Below are 23,191 nucleotides of genomic sequence, written 5' to 3'. Positions count from 1 at the left end.
AGTCTTGTATATAACGTATACTAAAACTACACACATAGTCATAGTCAGTGAACAACAACTCCCTGCATTGAGTCACCCACCTACTTGTGTATGTGTGCCTTACATGAATGATAAGAAGAATGATACTGTGAATGTAAGATGAATGAGATATACAGTGTTTGCACTGGCAATATTATCAGCTCTGTGACTCTCTGCACTCCCAATATTAAATTAGAGATTCGGATGTGTATTATTCAATGCTACAGATTTATATCACAAGGAAATGAAAGAAAACATTGAAAACCATTATGAATTAAAAGCAAAGGCTGCCTGGGAGACTTTGTATATCAAAAATATTTTTTTTAAAGTAACATGTGATTTCTATTTGTTTGATTTCATTAGATATGGGGGTTGTTTTCAGAGGAAAGTATTCGACTTAATAAAACAAGAAGCATTTACTATTGCTATTCAACTTGTATGATGCTAGTACTGATCTTTACTTTCTATGTGTTTCTCACTACTTTGAGAAATGGAAGATACAGCAAATTGTAGTCATATTGAATCCAGTCCCCATCACGGGACTTTTTCAGTTTTTCCCTCGTCTTGGTTGTATTTTATAGTGTAATTTAGGGTAAAATAAATATTTCAAAAACCGTTTTCCTGGTTTGCATGAATTATCTGCAAAATTCAAGGGCTACATGACACAATAAAATATATTAATTAATCTTGTGTAAGTAATGAAGCGTTGAACACATTTCATTGAGATGGCTTTTTTTTTATTTGTGCAGAGAAGTACTTGTGTGTAATTTATCGTGCAAGCGGGGGAAACAAACGTGTAATACAATCTTTAATAAATCCAGATCGCTACTAATGGGTCATCCTGAACAAATTTATGACTCTGCATCATATACAGGCGCAATGGCTCACATTGTGCTCAGTGTATCCAAGGGAAAAGGGCAGTGCTTTTTACCTGACGTTAAACTAAGTCGAGCAATCCATTTTCATGTTAAAATGATAAATATGGGACACGTATTTTTAATTGGAGCGCAGCTCAGAAAATGCATATTAGCATCTGTCTAAGCTTCATTCCATTAACCTGACTGTGGGAAGCCGGAAAAAATTAACATTTCATCGACTGCATTGTGTCTTCCACTTAACATGGAGCGGCTCTGTCTTAAAGCTCCAGCTTGAATAAGAGTTACGGGAGGGAGGAAAGAAAATAAATGAGACTTCACTGAAGAAGAAAATAGTTCTACTCAAATTACAAATAAACAAACACAAATATAAATAAGAGAATGTAACTGATCACACTTAATCTGTGATGAGTTATTGTTGAGAGTAAGTTTCCATTTTTTACATATTTCTCCAGGTTTTCACATTTCCACATTCTCCTAAAATGGCAATCCTGAAGGCCTGGATAGTGTTTGCTGTTGTAAGGTGCTATTTTGATTATTCTAACTAGCACATTGCATCTTTGTCTCTTCACTCCAAACTTACATAATTTCACTGTCACTCACTGGTGGGGCCCTAAATACAGTAGCACAGGCTGTACACTGCAGCTGGGTGGCTAATCAAAGCTGTCTGGTGGATATTGCATATGCATGGGACTGTCTCATGACCCAATTTATTGGGAGAGGGATAACCTTTTCACCCTCTTGGAATACCAGACCTTGGATATAACATGGGAGGTGCAAAGGACAGGGCAAGACTGGATGCAAAGCAGAGCATGTTCATGATTATACAAACCCAGCTAAGTTATTCCTATTATGACCATTCACCTCTGGTGGTGCTATTTCAGACAAATTGACTTGCATGTTTTCTTTCCCATTTCAACTGATATTCACAAAAGAAATTCCTTTTCCAGTTCATCTGTCAAGGACCGAGTCTTCATCAATAAAAGAGTGTTGTTTTTTTTTTGTTTTTTTTTTTTTGTTTCTTTTGTTTGTTAGTTTTTTTCTTCCTTTATTTGGCTTGTTTAGGCAAAGTAGTCACAACTATGTCAAAAAAATCATAAAAAACAAGGGAGCTAATTGGCAAATTTTATATTTATCAAGTAATTGAAGTTGAATGATAAAGCCGAAGATCAACAAATGGAGACGCATCTTCTGCAGATAACTTGGCAGCTAAAACTACCCTTCTGTTTTAAGCTAAGGGCAATCCAACCCCCACTGCGCTGCGTACAATTTCATCTTCAAATGTTTGTGTATAAGCTGGCACAACTATATAGCTGTTTATGAGGACTGACCTCCCTGTCGGAATCTTGACCTACTTTTGTATATTCACTGTAAAATAATTCATCTGATGTAGTGACCTAAAGCAAGGACAGTTGTATATACATGGAGTATTGCATTTATATTAGAGTGTTTTCCCACCCCCACAGAAAAAATAATAATAAACCCTGAACCCTAAATCTAATCCATAACCCAAATCTTAAACCCTTAAACCCTTACCCAAAATCCTAACCCTAAATCATAACTTCATTCTCAAATATCCGCATGTCATCGTGAATTTACTCTCACAACCACCCTAACACTAAAACCCTAGTTCTATATTTTTCATGATAATGTAAGACATGTACTCCTTATTATATCCAATGCTTTCATTATTTCACTTCACAATTTCAAGCTAAAAACTAGCAAGAACACGTCAGGCTAAGCTTGCTGGCTGGATAGTGGTAAATGGTAACTTCTGGCTAATGGAAGCTAGCAATTGAACTAGTTACTATAAAGCTATGTTTAGATAAAGTAAAGCAATTGAAGAGATGAATCATAACGTTATCACTGAGTGTGTGTTGATTCATTATCTAAAGGAGTTAAGACTTAAGGGTTAAGTGATATATCTGTATCCACTATAAAATCCAATTTGCAGATTTATTTTGGGCAAGATGCTCCCAGGGGCTTTTTACACAAAATATGACAGAACTTCTTGACAGAACTTCTTGCCCCGAAGGGTGTAGCTACATTTTTATGTTAAAAAAAAACTCTTTTCTCTCTCTCAAAATGAATGAATTACTCTCCCCGTGAATTGGTATAACCTTTTATAAATAACTATCCATGTACAAATACATAAATCACTATTTTCCTGTGACAAAAAAAAATTTGATCTTCTTCCTTAAAAAAGATCCCAGTGGAATAAATCTCATAAATATGGTGAGCCAGTTGAAATGTCAAACTCCTGAACAGCAGAGATACTCAATGAATGTGGAATGAAATTTGGAGCAATGTATTTGTCAGTCAACTGGGGGGGGGGGGAATCTTACCCCATCATATCCTGCTACAGGCCTGAATTACAAATGTCAACGTGTATTAAAAACACACAAAACAAAATGGCAAAAATGAATACACATGTTCTTTCTGTGACATGCAATAGTTAAGCATGTTCAATAAACACAGTTGTTGAAAATAATTTATGTCAGGAAAAGAACCAAAATATCCCCTTTATGATATACAGTATACTGTGAGTATGGTCACAGTAAATCGTATGGAGCGGCAGCTGGTGTGTAGGCTGCAGGAATTCACGCTACAGACTGCATTCTCTATACACAGTACAGCACAAAAGAACAACTCCCTCAGACCTTCTGAGCTTTCCCTGTGCATGAGCTTCATGTCAGCCCATCGCTGTGTTTTGATCTTCCCAACAACCTGCGAATGAACACGGTTCCCACAGCCAAAACAGACACTTGTCAATCCCCGCCGAATGCATTTAGACTATTCTTTCCTCCCGCTTGATTCCCCTTTAAATGAACGCGCGGCGCAGCAGCATCAATACAGCATGAGAATATGAGTACCCAGCAGCCCCCTGCTGAGCGCAGTGTCACAAGTAATTACCATTATTTATATAACTCACTCAGCGCTCTGCGGCTTCGCAGCCCCGCGCGTTCTGTCCGCCGAACGTGTAAGTAAATATTTGCACGCAATCCCGAACCGCTGAGAGTTTCCTCTGTGGCGAGCGCTTCAGCTCTCGTGAAATATTCAGTGCACGGGGGAGGATCCCGCGAAGAGAGATGCAGCTTTTTTAATATGCTCTCCAAATTTCATTTTAAGAGGTCAACTCGTATTTTGTCACAGTCCTACCGGAATTGCAGTCGCGCACGGGACAGTCACGGAAGTTACAGGAGTAGATGTTCTCTTGTACATTTGCACATGCTATTATATCGGGGACTATGGTTAATTCTCATTTCTCGGCTTTAGAGAGGCATTGTATTTTGGTGCTGTTAAATGATCAGAAAGGAGACTCAGTCATGTTTTGTTTCTAATTCAAACCCCTTTTGTTAAGTGCATAATTGATTACGCATTTATACTGTAGCCATAATTATCACTGTCACTAATTGGCTATTTAGAAGGCTAATAGTCAGTTATTTTATTTATTTATTTATTTATTGTTAATTTTTTATTTTTATTTTTTTTTTTTGCTTTTAGGGTATGAATGATATGCACATTTTTGAATACAAGCCAGGACGTTTTGTTATGGATACGGATTCAAATAATTTCTGATATGCTTATTATCACAAAATATTGAATGTATAATTACTGTAATAGTTTGATTTAAGTTGAATAGTTCAAATATATATATGCAAAGCAAGAATAAGGTCATGCAGATGACACTAACAGATATTCATTATTAAAAGTCTCCTCCTCCTTCCTCAACCCCACCCACTCAACTGTGTTTTTATATTTTCTATTAGTTTTCATACCATATTTTATTTTTATATTTCTGTATTTCAATAGCTGCTGTCATCAAGAAAAAGCTATTTGAAGGTTGTCTGAAGGTTGTTTTTTTTTTAATGAGCCCTCTGGCTTTTCGTTTCACTTCACTGTATGTGTGCTTCCTCACCTCCACCATTGCAGTAGCTAGCTAGCTACAAATGGAATACACAGCCACCACTCCCCACGAAGTAAAGAGTGTCTCACCCAGAAACATCCAGAACATGTCAGAAGTAAAAACAAATGTGGATGAGCATGGATACAGAAAATATGCACAAAGACAGAGATTGCCAGGACATCATAGAGCATGGTTATTTTATAATATGTTCAAGGTTCAATACTTTTGAGATTCTCCAGGGCAACAATTTCTCATATTACTTTTTTATATGCTGATCTGTGCCATTTCTCTCCCTGGAAATGGCAATGCCCACAGTCTGTGTTGCTATTCAGTCAGGGCGCTGTTGAGCACAGAACGTTTGAATCTCTTAGCACAAGCTCAGTGGTCTTCTAGGCTAGTTCAATATCTGTTGAGCCGAGTCAAAGCAGTCTTTGCAATTAATATCAATTAGGTGTTTTTATGCAGACTGTCTAAATGGTAATCCTCTGAATTCATACGCGTCTGCACACGATTTGCATTAAAATGTTTACAGCGAGGAATTGGTCTCTTTGAATGATGCAGACAAGTGGTACTTCAACAACGTCTTACAGCAGGGAGACAAGTGATATTTTTAACTTGACTTTTTTATTATAAATGAGCACTGAAGTCTCACTCCCAACAGAGTGGAAAAGTTGATGTGACAGAGATGGCAATTTAAAAAAAAAAAATACACAGTGGCACAGGAAACCTTTAACTCGCTAGAGCGATGCTGTCCCTCTTCTATTCAATGAAGGCATCAAAGCATCAAAAACAAGATTCTTAAATTACTGAAGTGTTCCTAACAATTTGGTTATTTATTATTATTGGTTATTATTGGATATTATTATTATTATTATTATTATTATTATTATTATTATTATTATTATTAAGTTATTTGTGAAAACAATAATAGCAGCACAAGTCAATGGTGTGTTTGTCAGTAAAAATATAGTTTAAATTTCGCTTTACAAATAAAGAAAAATGTCTTTGAGCAAGGTTTATGCTGCTTGATCAAAAGGTTGACTGGTGGTTCAAGAAGACATCCCCAATCATTGGAGGGAGGACAACATAAAGTGATGCCCTGTTATTGATTGTAAGCATCTCTGAAGATTGATGGATGAATCTTGGGCGAATCTTCCAATCACATTTCAGTTGGAAGGGAATACTTGACTGAAGGGAGTTTAAGTGTGTTCTGGTTCAACCAAAAAAAAAAAAAAACTGGCACGGCCGATTCCTGTAGATAAATCTTTTTTATCATTGAACCGTTATTTAATGCTATCACAGTATTTCAGATTTCTCTGAGGCAAATCGATCTTTGAACCCAGAACACAACTCAGAGTTCATCACCGCATATGAAACATTGCTGTGCCGTTTCTTCTTATTGTAAGGAACACATCGATGAGATCTGGGCAAGGGCTTCAAGAGCGTAGAGAAATGTCACTGGAGTCACTGCAGCCTGCTACACAGATGCCTGTTTCTGTTAGTCTGCTCAACGGAAGCCAGTTCTTCTAGTGATTTCCAGATCAATGTGATTGTGAGGAGCCTACAAAAAGGAATACAAGAACGTATCAATTTCTTAGGCAAGGTGCCCTGTAATAAATTGCAGAACACATTTCAGATACTTGGGGTGGGGGAAGTGGTATCAGTTGATCTATCAGATAAAAGTTTGGTTTGACAAAATCCAGTAGACATGAGGTTTGGTGGACACATTTTGCAAGCCCAGGTCTAGATATTTATAGAGTAACATTTATGAATTGGGCACACACACACACACACACACAGTTCAAAAGTTATTCACCTCCTTGAAATTTTTCATATTTTGCCCTGTTATGCCTTGAAATTTTAATGCTTTGATATGCTTTTTCCTCCCTCCAAAATTTATGGTGCTAAAAATATTTTTATTCAAAGATTTTTTTTTTAACAATGAAAGGCTTGCATTACTTATTTACAAAAGTATGTGCCACCCCAGAGTTAACAGTTTGTAGATAGGCCATTGGCAGCAAATACAGTATTTTTTGGTATGTGTGTATGAGCTTTGCACATTTATATATTGGAATTTTTGTCCTCTCCACAAATTTCTAATTGGTCTTACAACCCATTCATATCTATTTCATGAACTCCCAGCACCAGAAAATTCATACTTATTACGAACTCCTTACATCACGCGAACCAGAATGAAAATTTGCCATTTTTCTTTCACTAGTGAATCAACAAAGGTAACCCAATGTCGATACTGAATTTCAAACGGGCTCAGGTTGGGTTGGGACTTCTAATTTGCACTGATTACAGCCTATTTATGAATTGGTTTTTGCTCATCCATAGCGCCGTCATTAGGTTTTGCGTTAAAACATTATGTCAATGTGCCTCAACATTATATTTAACAATTTTTCCCCTATTCACGGTGGAAAAAAATAATTGGAACAAATCCGATAAGGTACAATACTCATTATTAACAGATATTCATAGCCTTAAACACCTTAAGTCCAGTTCACACAGTAAGCATAGACTACGTCAGAAAGTAAAGTCCAACTAGGAGGCATGACAACAAGCTACAACATCAACATGCTGATACAAGTGCAATATAAGTGCTGGATGGAGATACAAGTGTACCATGAAAGTGCTAGAGGGAAAAGTTAGAAGGATACAAGTCATAAGAGCAATCCTAGATTGGGAGTGCCCTGCAGAGAGTGATAGTTAGTCCAGGTACAGTCTGAAGAGATGCGTCTTCCACCACCATGGAAAATGTGCATTGACTGAGTGGTTCATAGAGGAATGGGGAGTTTGTTCCACCACTGGGAGGCTGGCAGGCTTGCAAGGAGGGAACTGCAATAGTCTATTTTTAACATTTTTTAACAATTTTTAAGTGCAGGTTTTGTAGCCTTTCTTAAAGGTTGCGCTGAATGTGGTAGTTAACAGAGTGAATTTTTAGTTACATGTACTTAGTGATTAAAATTGGTTTAAGTTTAAAACTATATTGAATTTATCATTTAATCTGCCTGGACAGAAGCTGTGTGTTTACCTGCCAATGTGTTATTCAGATCAGTGGCACACTTGTAAATGAGTATGAATGAAAACTGGTTGAGACCAGTGATCAGTTTAAAAGGAAGGTTTTCGCTCCTATTTCAGCTCAGCAACCGACATCATCGTGAAGTAAGCTGATTAGGAAAGTCAGGTGGTGTAGTGCATAGTTGGACCAAATACTACAGACACTGCGGCCAGCAGGAGCTGCAGTTGAGTAGCGTTTCACTATAGCGTTGCCCAGGGTGATGGAGAGGTCCTGGAGAATAGCAGACTTGGTAGGGATGTAGAACAATTCAGTCTTGGCCAGATTCAGGTGTCAGCTGTTCATCTATGATGAGATGTCACAAGGCAGGCTGACATGTGTGAGTAGACCTGCATGTCAAAGGGGGGAAAGTAGAGAAACAGTTGACTGAAATCGAAGAGAATGACCACATTTAAATATAGATATAATTTTTTCCCCCCAGAGAACATGCCATTGAAGCACCTTATATAGCCTGTCCCCTTAATTTCTTATGCATTTTCACAGGTTTCAGCAGTTACAGTGCTAGTGCACCCAGCTTACCTTGCAAACCATGGAATTAAATAGCAGCCACCTTTACCTTCTTCATTTTAGTCAAATTTGTCTTCTTAGTGTTACATCAACTTTGGTAGAGTGCATTTCCTCTAACTGTACATTTTTAGATAATTTGGACTCATATAGCCAAAAGTCTGTTAGAGTTTAAATAGCACAGAATATGTTCATGTGTGGATGAAAAAAAACAACTAATTAACACTTCTAAATTCTTTCACATTTCTGGCAATACCATGCATAGGTATTTCTTCAAACTTTGAATTGCTGTATCCAAAATGTAATTATCACTGTAGGATTTTCCTGCCAAATGACTGAGGATAACTGATGCAAGGGTTGGAAAGTACTGTACATGTTGCAAATTATTAGGGGGTGTGTCCTGGTCAAATTCACAATCCTGCCATTTTATTACCCCCCTCGTTCTCAACTGTGGGTTGAATGTCACAGTACAGATTGACTGCTATGAATCATCCAGGAGGTATGTGTACTTCACATTTTTTGGTGGTATAAATTAATAATTGTCTTCATGAAAACACTTTCACATTCTAGAAAGGTATTCTTTTTTTCATTATTATATGGAAAATGGAAGAACTGTACATCCCTGTTGCATTCTACTTGCAGGTTTTTAAAATAAAATGTTTTGTATCAATATATAAAAATACAAATTGAGTTAAAATAACAATCTGAGGAATACACAAAAAAAGTCTCACTTTTGCTGTAAGTCCAAGGCTAAGAAATGAACATATTCTTATGTCTCATTGTTCTACCAGAATAAATCTGAGTAACTGTCATTCCGTTTTCCAAAATTCTGCTTAAATCCTTATTGTTGATCACTGTACATATTATTTTGTCATTATTCAAGATTCTTCACAATTATGCTGCATGAAGTTTAACCACCAAGGTCATTTGCAGATATTTATACTAAGAGCATTTTTTCTTCTCACTGCATGTGTTATTATGACTACAGGTAGCTTTTGTGTAATCCGCAGGGGAAGTCAAACATGTCAGAATTAGTCTACCCTTAATGGGGACTTATATTTATCACAAGAACTGAATCACTTTTGTAAGGGAAGCAGGCACAATGAACACCATTAAGGCTAATCATACATTGCAATACACAATGAACATGTCGCTACATTTGAGACTGGTCACTTGAGAACACACACATATATTGTGCATATAACAAATTGCGGTTTTAAATGGTCACATTAAATCACATGTATGCTGGGTGTATGTAAATATTTTCATGATTTAAAATGAGGAGCTGAATTTTTCTAAACAACTGTTATTGTTATTACGAATCTCATGAATCATCTCAGGAATGATTGATTCACTGTTTAACATAGCCCTACTTCATTCCACATTCAAGTAAGAAATTTCAGATGTTGTTATGACTATGCAAATGTGAGTATGTTTTAGAAATGTTTTGTATGAAAACTTTCATCAGAGGGAAAAAATATATATACAATTTGGTATTCTTATTGCATTTGGAAGACATCTAGATTATTCCTGAATCTATCCATAAAGACTGACTCAACGTTACAAATTATTAGTCTCAGAAGCCTAATAGAATCAATAATTTTTATCAGAAAATACCTGTTGTGATGTCTTCTTATGACATAAATTCATAGCATGTCTCTGAAACCAAAACACAGTTGGCTTTGTCAAACACCATACTTTCCAATGTTGACAAATTTTAGAGCAGTTTGCACAGCAAGGTATCCAATACAATGAACATATGGATTACATTACATTTATTTTGCAGACGCTTTTATCCAAAGCAACGTACAATAAGCATAAGCAAATAAGTGCATACCGCTGCCCCTCTACCCCCTGTGAATGAAACATTCAAGGAGCCAAGCCTGAGATGCTAATAGAGACACAGTAAAACGTTCAGTGTTAAACCAACTCTTATAGAGCGCATCCCTGTTAAACGCACGTGACCTCTGTTGGAATTACATTAAATCAAGCTTATTGTGAGGTGCCAGAACATCTGTATCACTGTACATGCATCAGCCTAAGAAAGCCTCCCATCAAATATACCATGTCAATGTTATGATAATATAGTTATAACGAACCTGCTGAACCTGAAGTGCTCCCTGTCTGCCTAGTTCGGTACCATAGAAGGTGTGCTGCATTGGAGGTGCCTTTTATCCGTGTGATTCCCACTCAGTTTTCTCGCAGTGCATTTCTACCCATTATAATGGCAACTCTTAGGAAGGAATACAGGGCCTTATTTTAATAAAGGGTTCTGTTTTATCTGTTGTGGTATCAACAATTCCTTACAGACCATTCTTTGCACTCAAGTTGAAGATAATGAATGTTGTCTTCTGTCAAACAGTAAGTCTTGCGAGAGGCTCAAGAGAGCAAAGAGAGGCTGTCTTTGATCTGTGCCGCTTTGTACCGTAATGGATGTAGAATCTCCTCTGATTACACTAAATTACAATCACTTAGCAGATGCTGGTATCCAAAACAGTTTTCAGAGGTTTCTAAAGATAGATGCTAAGAATAGGTAGACAAGACAAAATGTGAGCAAGGGCCAACATAGTGTTATGGAACTGCAAACTATACACTGTTAAAAGAAAGAGTGTTGAAACATCTGTGACCAGAAAAGCCTCTGAGACACAAAAAGTGGAGTTTCAAAAGTTATAAATGGTGTCAGCTGTGCTTGTGTTTCAATTTTTTGAACCCAACAGTTTCATGCATCACTGATTTTGGTGTACAGAGCCAAATTTTAAGATACCGGTAGAAACCCTCATGACGCCCTTGCAATGCTTCGAAACAACTGAGCCATTTTTAAACTTAAATTGTCTAATGTTTTTTTTTTTCATATGGTATTTTCATGTAAACTGAGTGAGACCTTTCATCTTCACACGTGTGCTATTTTGAAGGGAACTCTTTTAATCAAACAGTGTTGCTGACCACTGTTTTTATTTTTATTTTTTATAAATACTGTAATTCAGCTCAATTTAAATATCCAGCACAGTTATTTGGTGGATTTTCCATGCTGGGCAATTCACTACTGGTCCAGTGAATGTCCAGTGAAGTGCTTTGAAAAATATCAATAACTTTTTAAAAATGAAAATCATTAAATACTCTTACAATACATCCATCTCTGACATGGCAATATTCCATTGGTATTTTAATAAGCCATAGAGATGTTTCATGTAACTGAGAAAATGATGAATTAAAAACTTCCTATGTTTTAAAAACCCTTAAATTGGTTGCAGTTTAGTTGCCACCACTTTAGGATTTCTGAACCCTTATTTAGCATCCTAAAAGTGACTAATTATCTGTGTCATCATTTTCTAAAGAGCATGCACTGTATCCACAAGCAAAACAGAAACATAAATGACCATAAACTGTGCTGAATTTTCTTTTACTCGTTAAAAAAAGTACCCTGCTGAAAATTTAATCTTAAACCAGCAGCTGGTCAGGCTGGTTTAGGCTGTGTTTTTGACACTTTTAGACAGTCAACCAGCTGTTTAACAGATGACCTGCCTATATCAGCAAGTCTACCAGTTGATCACCAGCTTACTTTACCAGCTTAACCAGCTTTGTCCAGATAGAGACCTGCTTTAACCAGCCACAGGCCAGCTATGACCAGCAAGACATATCAAAACACAGTTTAAACTATCTTAAACCTGCTTAGAATACCAGTTGGTCTTAGCTGGAATTTTCAGCAGGGTAGCATACCCACAAAACAACTCAGGTAATCCTCTACCATGTAGCTATTTCAATACTGACAGCACCAATAGTTACAAACCTAGGGATTAAAAAAAGACCAGAGAAGATCGAAGGAATACAGGAGCCAAATATCTGGTGAGTCTGAATTAGTGCTTTAACCAGCAGCTTGCAGATGTTGATTGCCATAAGTCATTGTTTAATCTATTTCTTACATGTAGTGTTAACTCAGCAGGGCATTAGCTAGCAGCAGCTGTCCCCTGAACACGATTAACTTTCACCTCAGCACGTCTAGCTGATGGTGGTTTACAGTACTGAGGGCGGAGGGCTTTCATTACCCACCGTTCTGTTGAGTTGGCTCAAGTTCATTAAAGGTCAGAGCAATGCTTTACTCAACGGCTTGCTCTCTTGAAGAAGCCCTCCGAAGCTGCGAGCATCCTTTCTAATTCTTAGCTGACACAATATGTTGGCTCGAGTATCAATATATACGTTGGAGATACGACTGTGTGCTAAGCTTATCAGTATAAGTGAATTATAAGATCGCCATTGATTTATAAATGCGATTTTATGTATTACATTTATAAAGAGTTAGTTTCACCCACTTCGTACCCGAACTTATTGTTATATTTAATTGTGTACAGAAAACGTAGAATTCTGTGAATAGCTAGCCTACCTTCAAAATTATAAATATGTGTTTCTCAACAATTGTTATAATGCTATGTTAATTCGTTAGTCTTACGTCTACTTAAATAGTAATGTATTCCAACATGAACTTTGTGATGTAGCATAGCTCTGTTAATAAAATTATAAATAGTCTACCATATAGCTACACTGTCTTTGTATTAATTACCTCCGATGAGGTTCGTTTAAAGCCAAGAAACGTAATGATTTACTGATTTTACCCGATTGTATAGGACCTGATGTCCAGTTAGTTTAATAGAGATATCAATTTATAAACAATTAAGCATTTTCTACTGTTCAGGCTACTTTTGATGGGCCTACTTAATACTTGATACACTTGACACGTGTAAAACATACCTGTCACTACTGCACACGTTAATTTCTAAATATAGTAACTAACATAATGTTACTATACGTGTGTGCAATAGACCCACGTGCATATACTGTAGGTTTTTGCATTTTTTTAAAAACATAAGCAGCCTACTCCATGAAAGTAAAAATGAACGGGAATGCTCCATTACACGCGTTCTTTGATGTACAGCCTATAGGCTATTCTGCAAAACGTGGAAGAATGCATTAACGTGGCGACAGCCTTCAAGATTTAGAAAATCTCTGTCGTCGAATCGGAAGACTGTAGTCAGCTAACCCCCTCTAGTGCCGAGCTATCAGTAGAGTGCTCTGAAACTGTTGGCGCTGCTGTATCGCTGAAGCTCCAGTCGGCTTTGCTATCTCAGTTGGGATGACTTGCGCCGAGCTCCACATGCAGTAAAGGTGACCGCGACCGCAACACATCGCTACAGTTCGGAACTTGGAGGCATCCCGCGCAGCTGCATCCAATACGCCTGTGCTGAAACAAAAACCGGGAACCCAGGCATGCACCTGATCATCAATGGCAAACAGGCATGGAGTGATAAGGAACAATATAGCAATCAGGAATAAATGAACAGATAAGTGAACAACCACAAGTTTCACTTAGTCTTATCGTCGAAGATCTTAAAGCGGTAGGCTAGTAAACACCATTTTCCTTTCAGTATTTTGGGGGATTAAATCGGTGGTTGTTTTCGGCTCATTTTAATCGAACACAAGCGACTCTACTTAATTTGCCATTAAATCACATCACGCGAACGATGGTATCCTCAACACTCACTTTGTGAGAAAAGCCCGTTGTTGCTGACTGGGATGGCAAGGTACAGAGTATTCACCTGCGGTTTTTTGTAATATTCCGACGGATTTAAAACCTTAGTTTGAAGAAATACACGTGGATACTGCTTCTTTTGATGGCCGGAGGATTACAGGGCAGCCCTGTGGATGTTTTAGAGATGGGTTTTGAAGTAAAATTCTGTCTTATTTTTGTGCTACTGAGGGTGCTCTTCACGGATTCAAGTCACAGCAATCAAGGTAGGGTAATATTATTTGCATGTGAATGTTGCTTGTGAAACATTTTATTTTCTTCTGAAGATGTCCCGTAGTATTTTATCGGTAAAAAAATAAACACAGCCTTACGACGGGCTACAAGTATAATGTGGTGTTTGGAATTTTCTCTAATCATGCAGTGAAAAATGTTACTACAGTATGTTAATTGTCCGATAAACGTATCTGAATACATTGGACGCGTGTTCATTGTCTGCAGTACATCTTCATCTTTTTATTAACTTATGGCCTGTGTAAACTCCTTTTTGAACCTGATCGAAGCACGCGTGAACGGTCTCCAAATCAAATGTCAGTCGATCGTTTGAGGACGCGTCTTTCTTACGGAACCGTTTCCTTTCCCTAACTATTCACCGTAGTGGTGCATAACTGCGCGTTCGGTGCAATTTTTCGTTGTCATGTGCCTAAAATCTGAATTTTTGTAGCCTACGCACATGACAGATCACAATAAAGGCAATTAAACACACATTACTGATCATGGTGTAGTCCTTTAGAAGTATATAGTTCTTCCAAATCAATCCAGTCATTCGTATGCTTCATGCTGAATAAGCGTAATACTTTACGCTGCGAGGGAATAGCAGTGATCAACATGCGTAGTCAGTGTACTGAGTTTGAAATACTGATTGCAAATTAAAACATAAAAGCGGCATAACAAACCATATCAGGTACATTAGAGCGTTATTAACTGTTATTTTACTTTACTACATGTGTGGTGCGCTCTTGCATAATTGTTATAATTCTTATAAAAATAAATTAAAGTCCTACAGTTGAAAGAGAACGCTCTTACATTGTCTGCATAACTGAAAACCCGACAGTCACTCTTGCATATCTGGGTTAAATAAAAATGAAATAAAAAGTTGAATTAATTCAGATGTACACATGCATTGCAGGCTGTCCTTCTATTGCATCCACGTCCGCAGTAAGAGAACTGTAGAATGATACGGTTTGGATCTTAATGAGGAAACAAATGCTAATTTTTATAAAAATCATATAAATACAACCACAAATGTATTATTATTATTATTATTATTATTATTATTAGGAATGCAACTTTGTGCACTGAGTCATGGTTCTAAGTATCCTTATTGATTTTATAGATATACACAGGAATCATGCCGGAATCATAACATTTACTTCAATACTGCTGGTATGGTTTTTCCCCAAACACACAATGCCCTGTGTGTGTGTGAGTGTGCGTGTGTGCGTGTGTGTGTGCGTTGTGTGCATAATGTGCTCATTTCTCCGCAAATTGTTTTAGGGGTTTTTCACTTTGTACTAAATTTTTATGTTCTATTTATTCAAGAATTTTTGTGACCTCTTAATTTGAAACAGATAATATGTTGAAAATATGTCAATAAATATTGTAGCAAATGCTCAGCCAGTGTTTAACCCCCTCTTCCTCTGGTAATAGTAAAATTTGAGCGAAGGGAGGTGACCCCCCTATTCTGTCTTCCTGTCTGAAATCTGTTAATATCATAATGACCAGGCCTTTGCAGCCTTGTTTGATTTGTTGATAGAGTAATTCTGTCTTGCAACTAGCTTGAGACCCGGAAAAAAATGGTTTAAGTATTTCAATCTTTACATAATACAAGTGCCTTGAATGAACATTTGCCAAAAATGAACAGCAATTTAATCTGACATAAACTCCCACATTTGGTGAAGTGCTCTGTAGAGCTGTCACATTGCTATGCAGCAGTGACCAGTCAGTCACTAATTATAATATCTCCTCAGCACCAAATACCACAAAACCATCCAATCTTCCCTTGTGTCTCCCATGTGAGCATACAGAAAGAAAGTTGGAAATATTGTGGGGATGGGGGAAAGAGAACTTTGGTCTACAAAGGACAATATATTAGAGCATATTATTGTTGAATAATGTATTCTTCTGTCATATCTGTTTATATCACATTAACTGTATTGTATTGGATGGGACTACAATGGAAATAAGCCCACTGGCTTTCTTGTGTTTCTATTCTCTATATTTTTTAAATGATTAATTTTTGCTATGCAGTCTTAAATCTCATTTTAAATTGTCAAATAAAAAATAAATAAATTCATTCATTAAAGATATAATAGATTAGGTCTTCTAATCAGCTAACCCAGACACATGCTTTTCATACTAGTTGGAGTAGACGGATCCTGTATCACCCAGCTTTGGATTTGAATCATTAAATTAGGTGAATCATTAGGTGAGCATCCTAAATTCAGGCCATTGTCCTATCTGAGGGGGTAGGGTTAAAATGTTCTACGAGCCAGTGGTGTTTTCAGTGGGGTATTGTTCAGCAGACATTGAGGCACAACCTATAGCGACCTGACCTAGCCAGTTCTGGAGTGTGTTAGGCAGGAAAACCTGCTTAAACAGTGACTGCCTGACATGTACCAGAATCAAATCACCACTCATTTAACATCCAGGCTGTGGAACCCCCAGAGAGATTTATTTATTTATTTATTTATTTATCCATCCATCCATCCATCCATCCATCCATCCATCCATCCATCCATTATCTAAACCCGCTTATCCTGAGCAGGGTCGCGGGGGGTGCTGGAGCCAATCCCAGCATGCATTAGCCGAGAGGCAGGAATACTCCCTGGACAGGCCGCCAGTCTATCACAGGGCACACACACCATTCACTCACACAATCATACCTATGGGCAATTTAGAGTCTTCAATTAGCCTACTTGCATGTCTTTGGACTGTGGGAGGAAACTGGGGTACCTGGACGAAACCCACGTGGACACGGTGAGAACATTCAAACTCCACACAGAAAGGCCCCAATCCGAGATTCGAACCCACAACCTTCTTGCTGTGTGGCGACAATGCTACCCACTGCTCTTATTTATTTACCTTAACCTCATTCAGTATAACAGATATTTCAAACTCCAATCCAAGAGAGGTGCAGTTTCTGTTTTTCACAAAGTCACAAATGGCAGAAAGAATCCACACAGCTTGTTTCCAAGGCTAAGTTGGCAGCTTATAGTAATATAGTCACAAATAAACCTGCAGTCTTCAGTCCTCTCTGACTAAAGCTTGACATTCTTGCTGTACTGTATGCTAATACAATGCAATAAGGGGTGGCTTCCTGGATATTGGCACCATATCCAGGAAGCCATCCGTTATCGTATTGGTTTCACTCTGTCACACTATTGAGGTGCCAAAGGCACTATATTTTTCTTTTAATGGGAACAATACCCCATTAAACAGCGGCTCACGGCTTCATGTGTGCCATTTATGCACTGTTTAATGTTGTTGATCTTTCTGGCTATGTGCCTCTCCTTGTTCTCTTAATGACACTGCACTGTAGCATCTCACTAGTCTGCAGCCACTACCATTGCCCTGATTCTCTACTGTATGTAGCGTGAATTACCATGCAAAACCATTACGCAGGTAATGACTCTTTTTTTTTTTTCCCTGGACATGTTTTTTGGCTTGTTTGTGATGCTGAGTTGATTTCAAATTTCGCTTTGGGATGAGTGCTTAGGAACTTCAGTATCTGGATCGAGTCTGTTGGCTGTCTGATGTCAGAAATATAATTCTCTGTGCAGAAAAGGTACTGCCTAGTGATGCCTGGTGCCATTGCCTACTTAATCACAGGATTGAACAGGATTTTGTTATCAGTTGGTTGCCTGTGTCTAAGCAAGGTACATTAAAGAAATGGAATATTCTGCAATGTATTGGATATGCTGACTGTATAGACATACAGTATATTTCACAGCAAATGTATTACTGTTATTCTATTTTTATATAGCTGTTTGTTAAATATAGTATCTTTAGCAATAATTTGTGTCTTGCCCGTGTATTTATAAATATTTCAATATATTTTCTTATCTTATTTCTTATTTCAATGCATGTTCAGTATATTCAACTTCATAAGGGTACAATCAAATATTTTTACAGGCTACACATTAAATTCAGGTTGAGAATTCTTTTTCGTTTTTAATCTAGCCTTCTAGAGCCTCAATTCCAATCCCTGGGGAGGGGAGACAGCACTGCTCTTCTACCACTAATATTTGTGTGACATTAGAATTGAGGAAGTGGTACTATTAGCCCTGTAGTGTTTTTCCAAGTTCATTGAGTCTCGGTAATCAGTTTCACACTGAAATTCAAACGACCAAGACCTTACTAGTTTTTACTGGAAAGCTGGTTAACATCATTATTTCCAGTGTAACTACAAATATTTGTGTGCACTGTATGAGCAGGTAATCCAGAATTCCACTTTTCACGATAGATCATGATATACCATCAGTGCAAAAATAAAAACTACCACATCTTGAATAATATAATTAATTTTGTTGCAGAGGGGATGGAGAGGAGGAACTATGAACATTTTGAGAATCAAAAACTAGTGAAATAATTTTACCGTCTAAACATACTGTAATTGATATACTGCCTCAAAACTTGAAACTCATGTAGAAATGCTTAGTCCCCCACCTCCACCACCCCCCCCCCCCCCCCCCCCCCCCCCCCCCCCAAAAAAAAAGTTAAAAACTACTATGACTCGTATAGTGGCTACATCAGAATCCCACTGGCAATTAACAAGAACATTACTTCTGTGTATTATGGCCTACTCAATCTTTGACCATTTGCGCTTCAAGGTTAGAATTTTTAAATTTAAATCAACTGTATAACTGTAATTTTCTCAATATCTGTACTGCTATATCCAAAGTGTCAGTTGTTTTATTAAGTTATTGTTGCTGACATGTTAATGTTTTTTTTTTTTTCCCCTGATAAAAATCAGAATTTCATTTTGGCTGCCATGCATCATCTATCTAAGTTTGATGGCAGAGAATTTTTATATTACCCTAATTATTAGATATCTGTTATGGGAATGCTGTCCAATTAAAGCTAAATTATCTGGAAGCACTGTTTTCAACATGGCAAATATTATTAATTCTTTGTTCTTCACATAATTGTGTTGTTTGTCGACTAATTTTCTGTAATTATCTTTTCCATGGAACAAATATTCTTTATGGTATTAAAATTCAACAACTAAGAACAGACAAGGCAGCCTCTGCCATTTCCCATTGATATTGCTCTCAGAACATTATCATAAAAAAGCACGGCACTCAAATCCTTTTGCATGGAATAAAGTCTGTATGAGAAATATATTTAACTCACTGGATATGATCCATTGTTCAAGCACACATCTACAGTGCACCCTTTGATGGAAAAGTATTTTAAAGAAAATATTATTGTGGAAATCCAACTTATTTAATTTATTTTCATATTCATACATTTATTTTGACTGTAATTTCTCATTTGTTGATCATGCCACAACTACCTTTATTCTACTCTGATTTGATCCATATTTTATATTCATATATTTCTATTTCTTTGGATTTGTAGTGTTGACATAAAGGCTTGCTGGTCCAACATCATGTAATTGTGTAATATCAATAGCAAATTAGTCACATTTAATGCTACGATCTGTTTGTATTATATAGTTAAGGACATCACTGTTTCTGAGGTCAAGCAATATGATAGCGAATCCATTGGGTTTTATTTAGAGAAATAGCACATATGCTAATTTCTTTTTTGCCAAATGAGGGGATATATGCCTTCATAGCACTGTTTAAAAAGTTGAAGTTGTCATCATGGTTGTCATTAACGTCATTATAAACATCCCTGTGACATTATTTTTCATAAATCTAAACCCTACCTTTACGAACATACAGTCTTTCCTGTTTCTCTTTGTCTCGCTGCTGCTTGCATAAGGCATTAGTAGGCCTATGCTATACACTCGGCAAGTCATTTCTCTTTCAGTAAGCTACTTTTCAAGTTTTCTTACCTATTTAATCTTTCAGTTCATTTTGTCATTTGAGTCTTTCAGTACATTCAGCACAATCAACTCATCACTGGGCTAGGAGTTTGTCTGCCGGCTAGCTGGGTAGCAAGTATTGCTACAGCCATAACCTACATAAAGTTTAAACATTCTAGTTAGCTAAAAATCACCTTACGGTAAGAAAGAAACGCATTTGGTTTACAGTTATCCATATCCAAAATTTTATTTTCAATGTTTACTGTTTAGCACTGCGACTTTGCTAGCTAGCTATATAAATAAATAAATAAAACTGTTGAGACAGCGGCGATGGCCCAATTAAAACTATAGCGTTTGAAACTATATAACATCAGAAACCCAACACCAGTCCCCTTGAAAAGAAGTGTATCTACTCATTCATTTGAAGGGCATCCAATGAGTCTACATTTACAAAACCATGCTGAGCATTCTGATAATGCTCTTGATAGAAAGTAGCCTATAGCCAGTCCATTCAGTCTCTCCTGCTCGATGCTGCTCCTCAGGTAGTTTTGAGTCATTTTAATTCAAAAAAAAAAAAAAAAAAGATTAATTCAGTTAAACAGTGCTCTGTTGCGACTGTGACAGGCAATGTCATATCAACCGCAGTAGTCAACACCTCACAAGTGGTTAACGGATGGTGTTCCACAAGTTAACCACTTCCACAAGTTAATCACAAGTTTGGAGACTGAGACATCTGTTGAAGTGCTTAGTTTTAAAACATGTCCCGAATGACAGAAGGTTGTTGATATATTTGTTATCATATAGACTTTTTGACAAGGTTGGATTGCAGGTCTGGCGATTGACTTTTTAAAAAGCCATCCAACTCTGGCAACGTGGCTACCTACGTATCTCTCCTGGTCTTTTTCTCTTTTGAGGTCCACCTTTTGTGTTTATAAGCCATTTTGATACACTTAGTTATTGCTAGTACTCCTTTGCTCTCTTCCTCAGCTAGCTAGTTGACCTTAAATATTTACTGCCAAAACTACCTAACTGTTATGACAAATAGACACTTGACATTGGATAAAAGCATACATCAACATATTTCCCAGAAATGTTTGCATTTCAGGAAAAACACCAAAGAAATAAGCACAAATTATTTGAATAGTTTAAACAATATGTTTTCTATAGAATGGTAAGTCACAGACTATTGTACAAAGAAAGCATATTAACCATGATCAAGATGAGTTTGCTTATTGAACAACATATAAAACAGATGGCACTATAGAAACATGATGTTTAACAAGTGTCTCAAATGCAATGGCCTGTGCATGAACATAATTTTTTTGGCCATATTGCCCAGCCCTATGTGTGAGGGCACTGATCAACATCTCTGGTTGTGGGTTGTCTTCCTACTCAGGCATTAATTGTGTCACTTGGATATATACGGCCCCAGCACATGATTCTCATTCAGGATTTTTGTCAGAGCTGGTGATTAGATTTAGATTAGAAGAGCTTGCTCTCAGCTCTACAACTGTAGACCCTGGAAAAAGCCAGGCCCTCCCCCTTGTGATGAACCATACATCACAAGAGACTTAGTCCAGTAAACTGGGACTTTTGCCACAAGGCAAGCCTCTCTTCACACCATTACTCACAATGGAAGTAAGCCAGAGGTCAAGATGCTGGTTCAGTGAGGAATCTAGCCTAGCAGATCTATGCTATGAGGAAGGACCAGAGTTCTCTCAGCATTATCGCATGGCTTAAGAATAACACCTAGCCACGTGTCCAACTGGTCCGTGTAGGACAGAGGACACTGCTCCTGCAGTGGACCAGTGGATCCTCAACGCAGTCTTCAACAACCATCAATAATATAATTCACTTCAGGATCCTTTTCCATAAAATGCAGTATTGCATCCCTTTCCTTTTCATTAGGCTTACATTGAGATTATAATGGGATTGCACTTTTTTCATCTCCAGTAGAAAAATATCAAAGAGGGAATACCAACAGTTGACAAGTAATATCATATATGATATTTAATCACGCTGTTGAGTCCGGCTAGGCTACTCAAGTGATGGCAGTGTCCTTTTATGACTTAAGTTGTTTTCTCTGCTATTTAAACATTGAAATGAAGTCAAATAAATGCTGCTTGTGTGATTTTAGTTATGTATTGAAGTGGGATTCAGCTTTAATATTTATAAGACACATTCATCAATGATCTGCCCTTGACCTAGATGCACTCTCGGGAAAAGTATTTTGTGTTAACATTTTTTCTTAACATCTGCATTGCATGTAGTGCCATGCTTATAAAATTCAACTGCTTATGTTTCTCAGTAGTGAATTTTACAAATTCAGGCATTAGGAATTCAGTTGTCACTTTCAGTTCATCTACGAGCAAAACAAAGATAAATGATGTCCAGTTTATAATCAGAAATATTCACATATTTAATGTAAATTTCATGCAGGGGATTGCTTTATCTGTCATTTCAAGTATAAAAGTTTGTTTGCACTGTTAAATGTCATTTTTGCTGTCTATTAAATAATCGCTGGAGTGTTCTCTTTTCCTCATAAAATTACATTCTCTTATCTTTTTTTACCCAAAAATTATTTCCATACACAGCATTGTACTGTTTGACCTTCATACATTGTGAACAACTGGTGGTACGCTGTGAGCAAAGTAGTGACAAGTTGAGCTGTGTGGTTAGCCACATGTAAATATGCATATGTTCTTATTGTGATAAACTATGGAGAATGTTAGTGTTGTGATACTGTTGATAGCAAAGGTGGGCAGTGATAATATTGTTGTCAGGGGCAGGGGGGTTGTGTGACCTGTGGTCATAATTTAAACCAGCCGAATTTGCCATCAAACCGGCAGAATAGTCATCACGGTTGATTTGATTGAACTGCTGAAATTTTATGAGCTGAGCATGTGAGCGTGTGATTGGTCCTTAATTTGTGAGTCTCACGCATGATGTGCAAGACTCAAGGGCTCTGATATTGTGAAGTCTTAGATGACAGGTAGCCTGTTCTGTCTTGATCCTACAAATTACCCTCATGCTGTAGGGAATTTTGGTTGATGTGATCTGCCTCAGCATTTCTGTATTTTGACTTGAACTAGGACAGAATTGCTGGAGTAGTGAAATGGTCAAGCGGGGGTGTTTGGTGGCCTACCAGAAATAAATGGGAGGCAGACAGACACACACGGATGATTGTAGATTCTGAGCACACCTATGTACAATTTACCTACTGTGGTGGTTTAAC

At 37.3% G+C, this 23,191-nt stretch overlaps 1 protein-coding gene across 1 annotated transcript in view; it reads left to right on the top strand.

The window, feature by feature from the left end:
• The first annotated feature begins 13,401 nt into the window (after positions 1-13,401).
• LOC118224250 (ephrin type-A receptor 6-like) overlaps positions 13,402-23,191 on the top strand; it is a 174,690-nt gene continuing 164,900 nt past the window's right edge. Inside the window, exon 1 of the mRNA XM_035411571.1 lies at positions 13,402-14,170. Coding sequence (XP_035267462.1) covers positions 14,050-14,170 — 121 coding nt within the window. The 5' untranslated portion in view covers positions 13,402-14,049. The remainder of the gene's footprint in view (positions 14,171-23,191) is intronic.

Source organism: Anguilla anguilla, chromosome 3, assembly GCF_013347855.1.
Source record: "Anguilla anguilla isolate fAngAng1 chromosome 3, fAngAng1.pri, whole genome shotgun sequence".
Lineage (NCBI taxonomy): Eukaryota > Metazoa > Chordata > Actinopteri > Anguilliformes > Anguillidae > Anguilla > Anguilla anguilla.
This window is presented reverse-complemented; position numbering and strand designations above follow the sequence as displayed.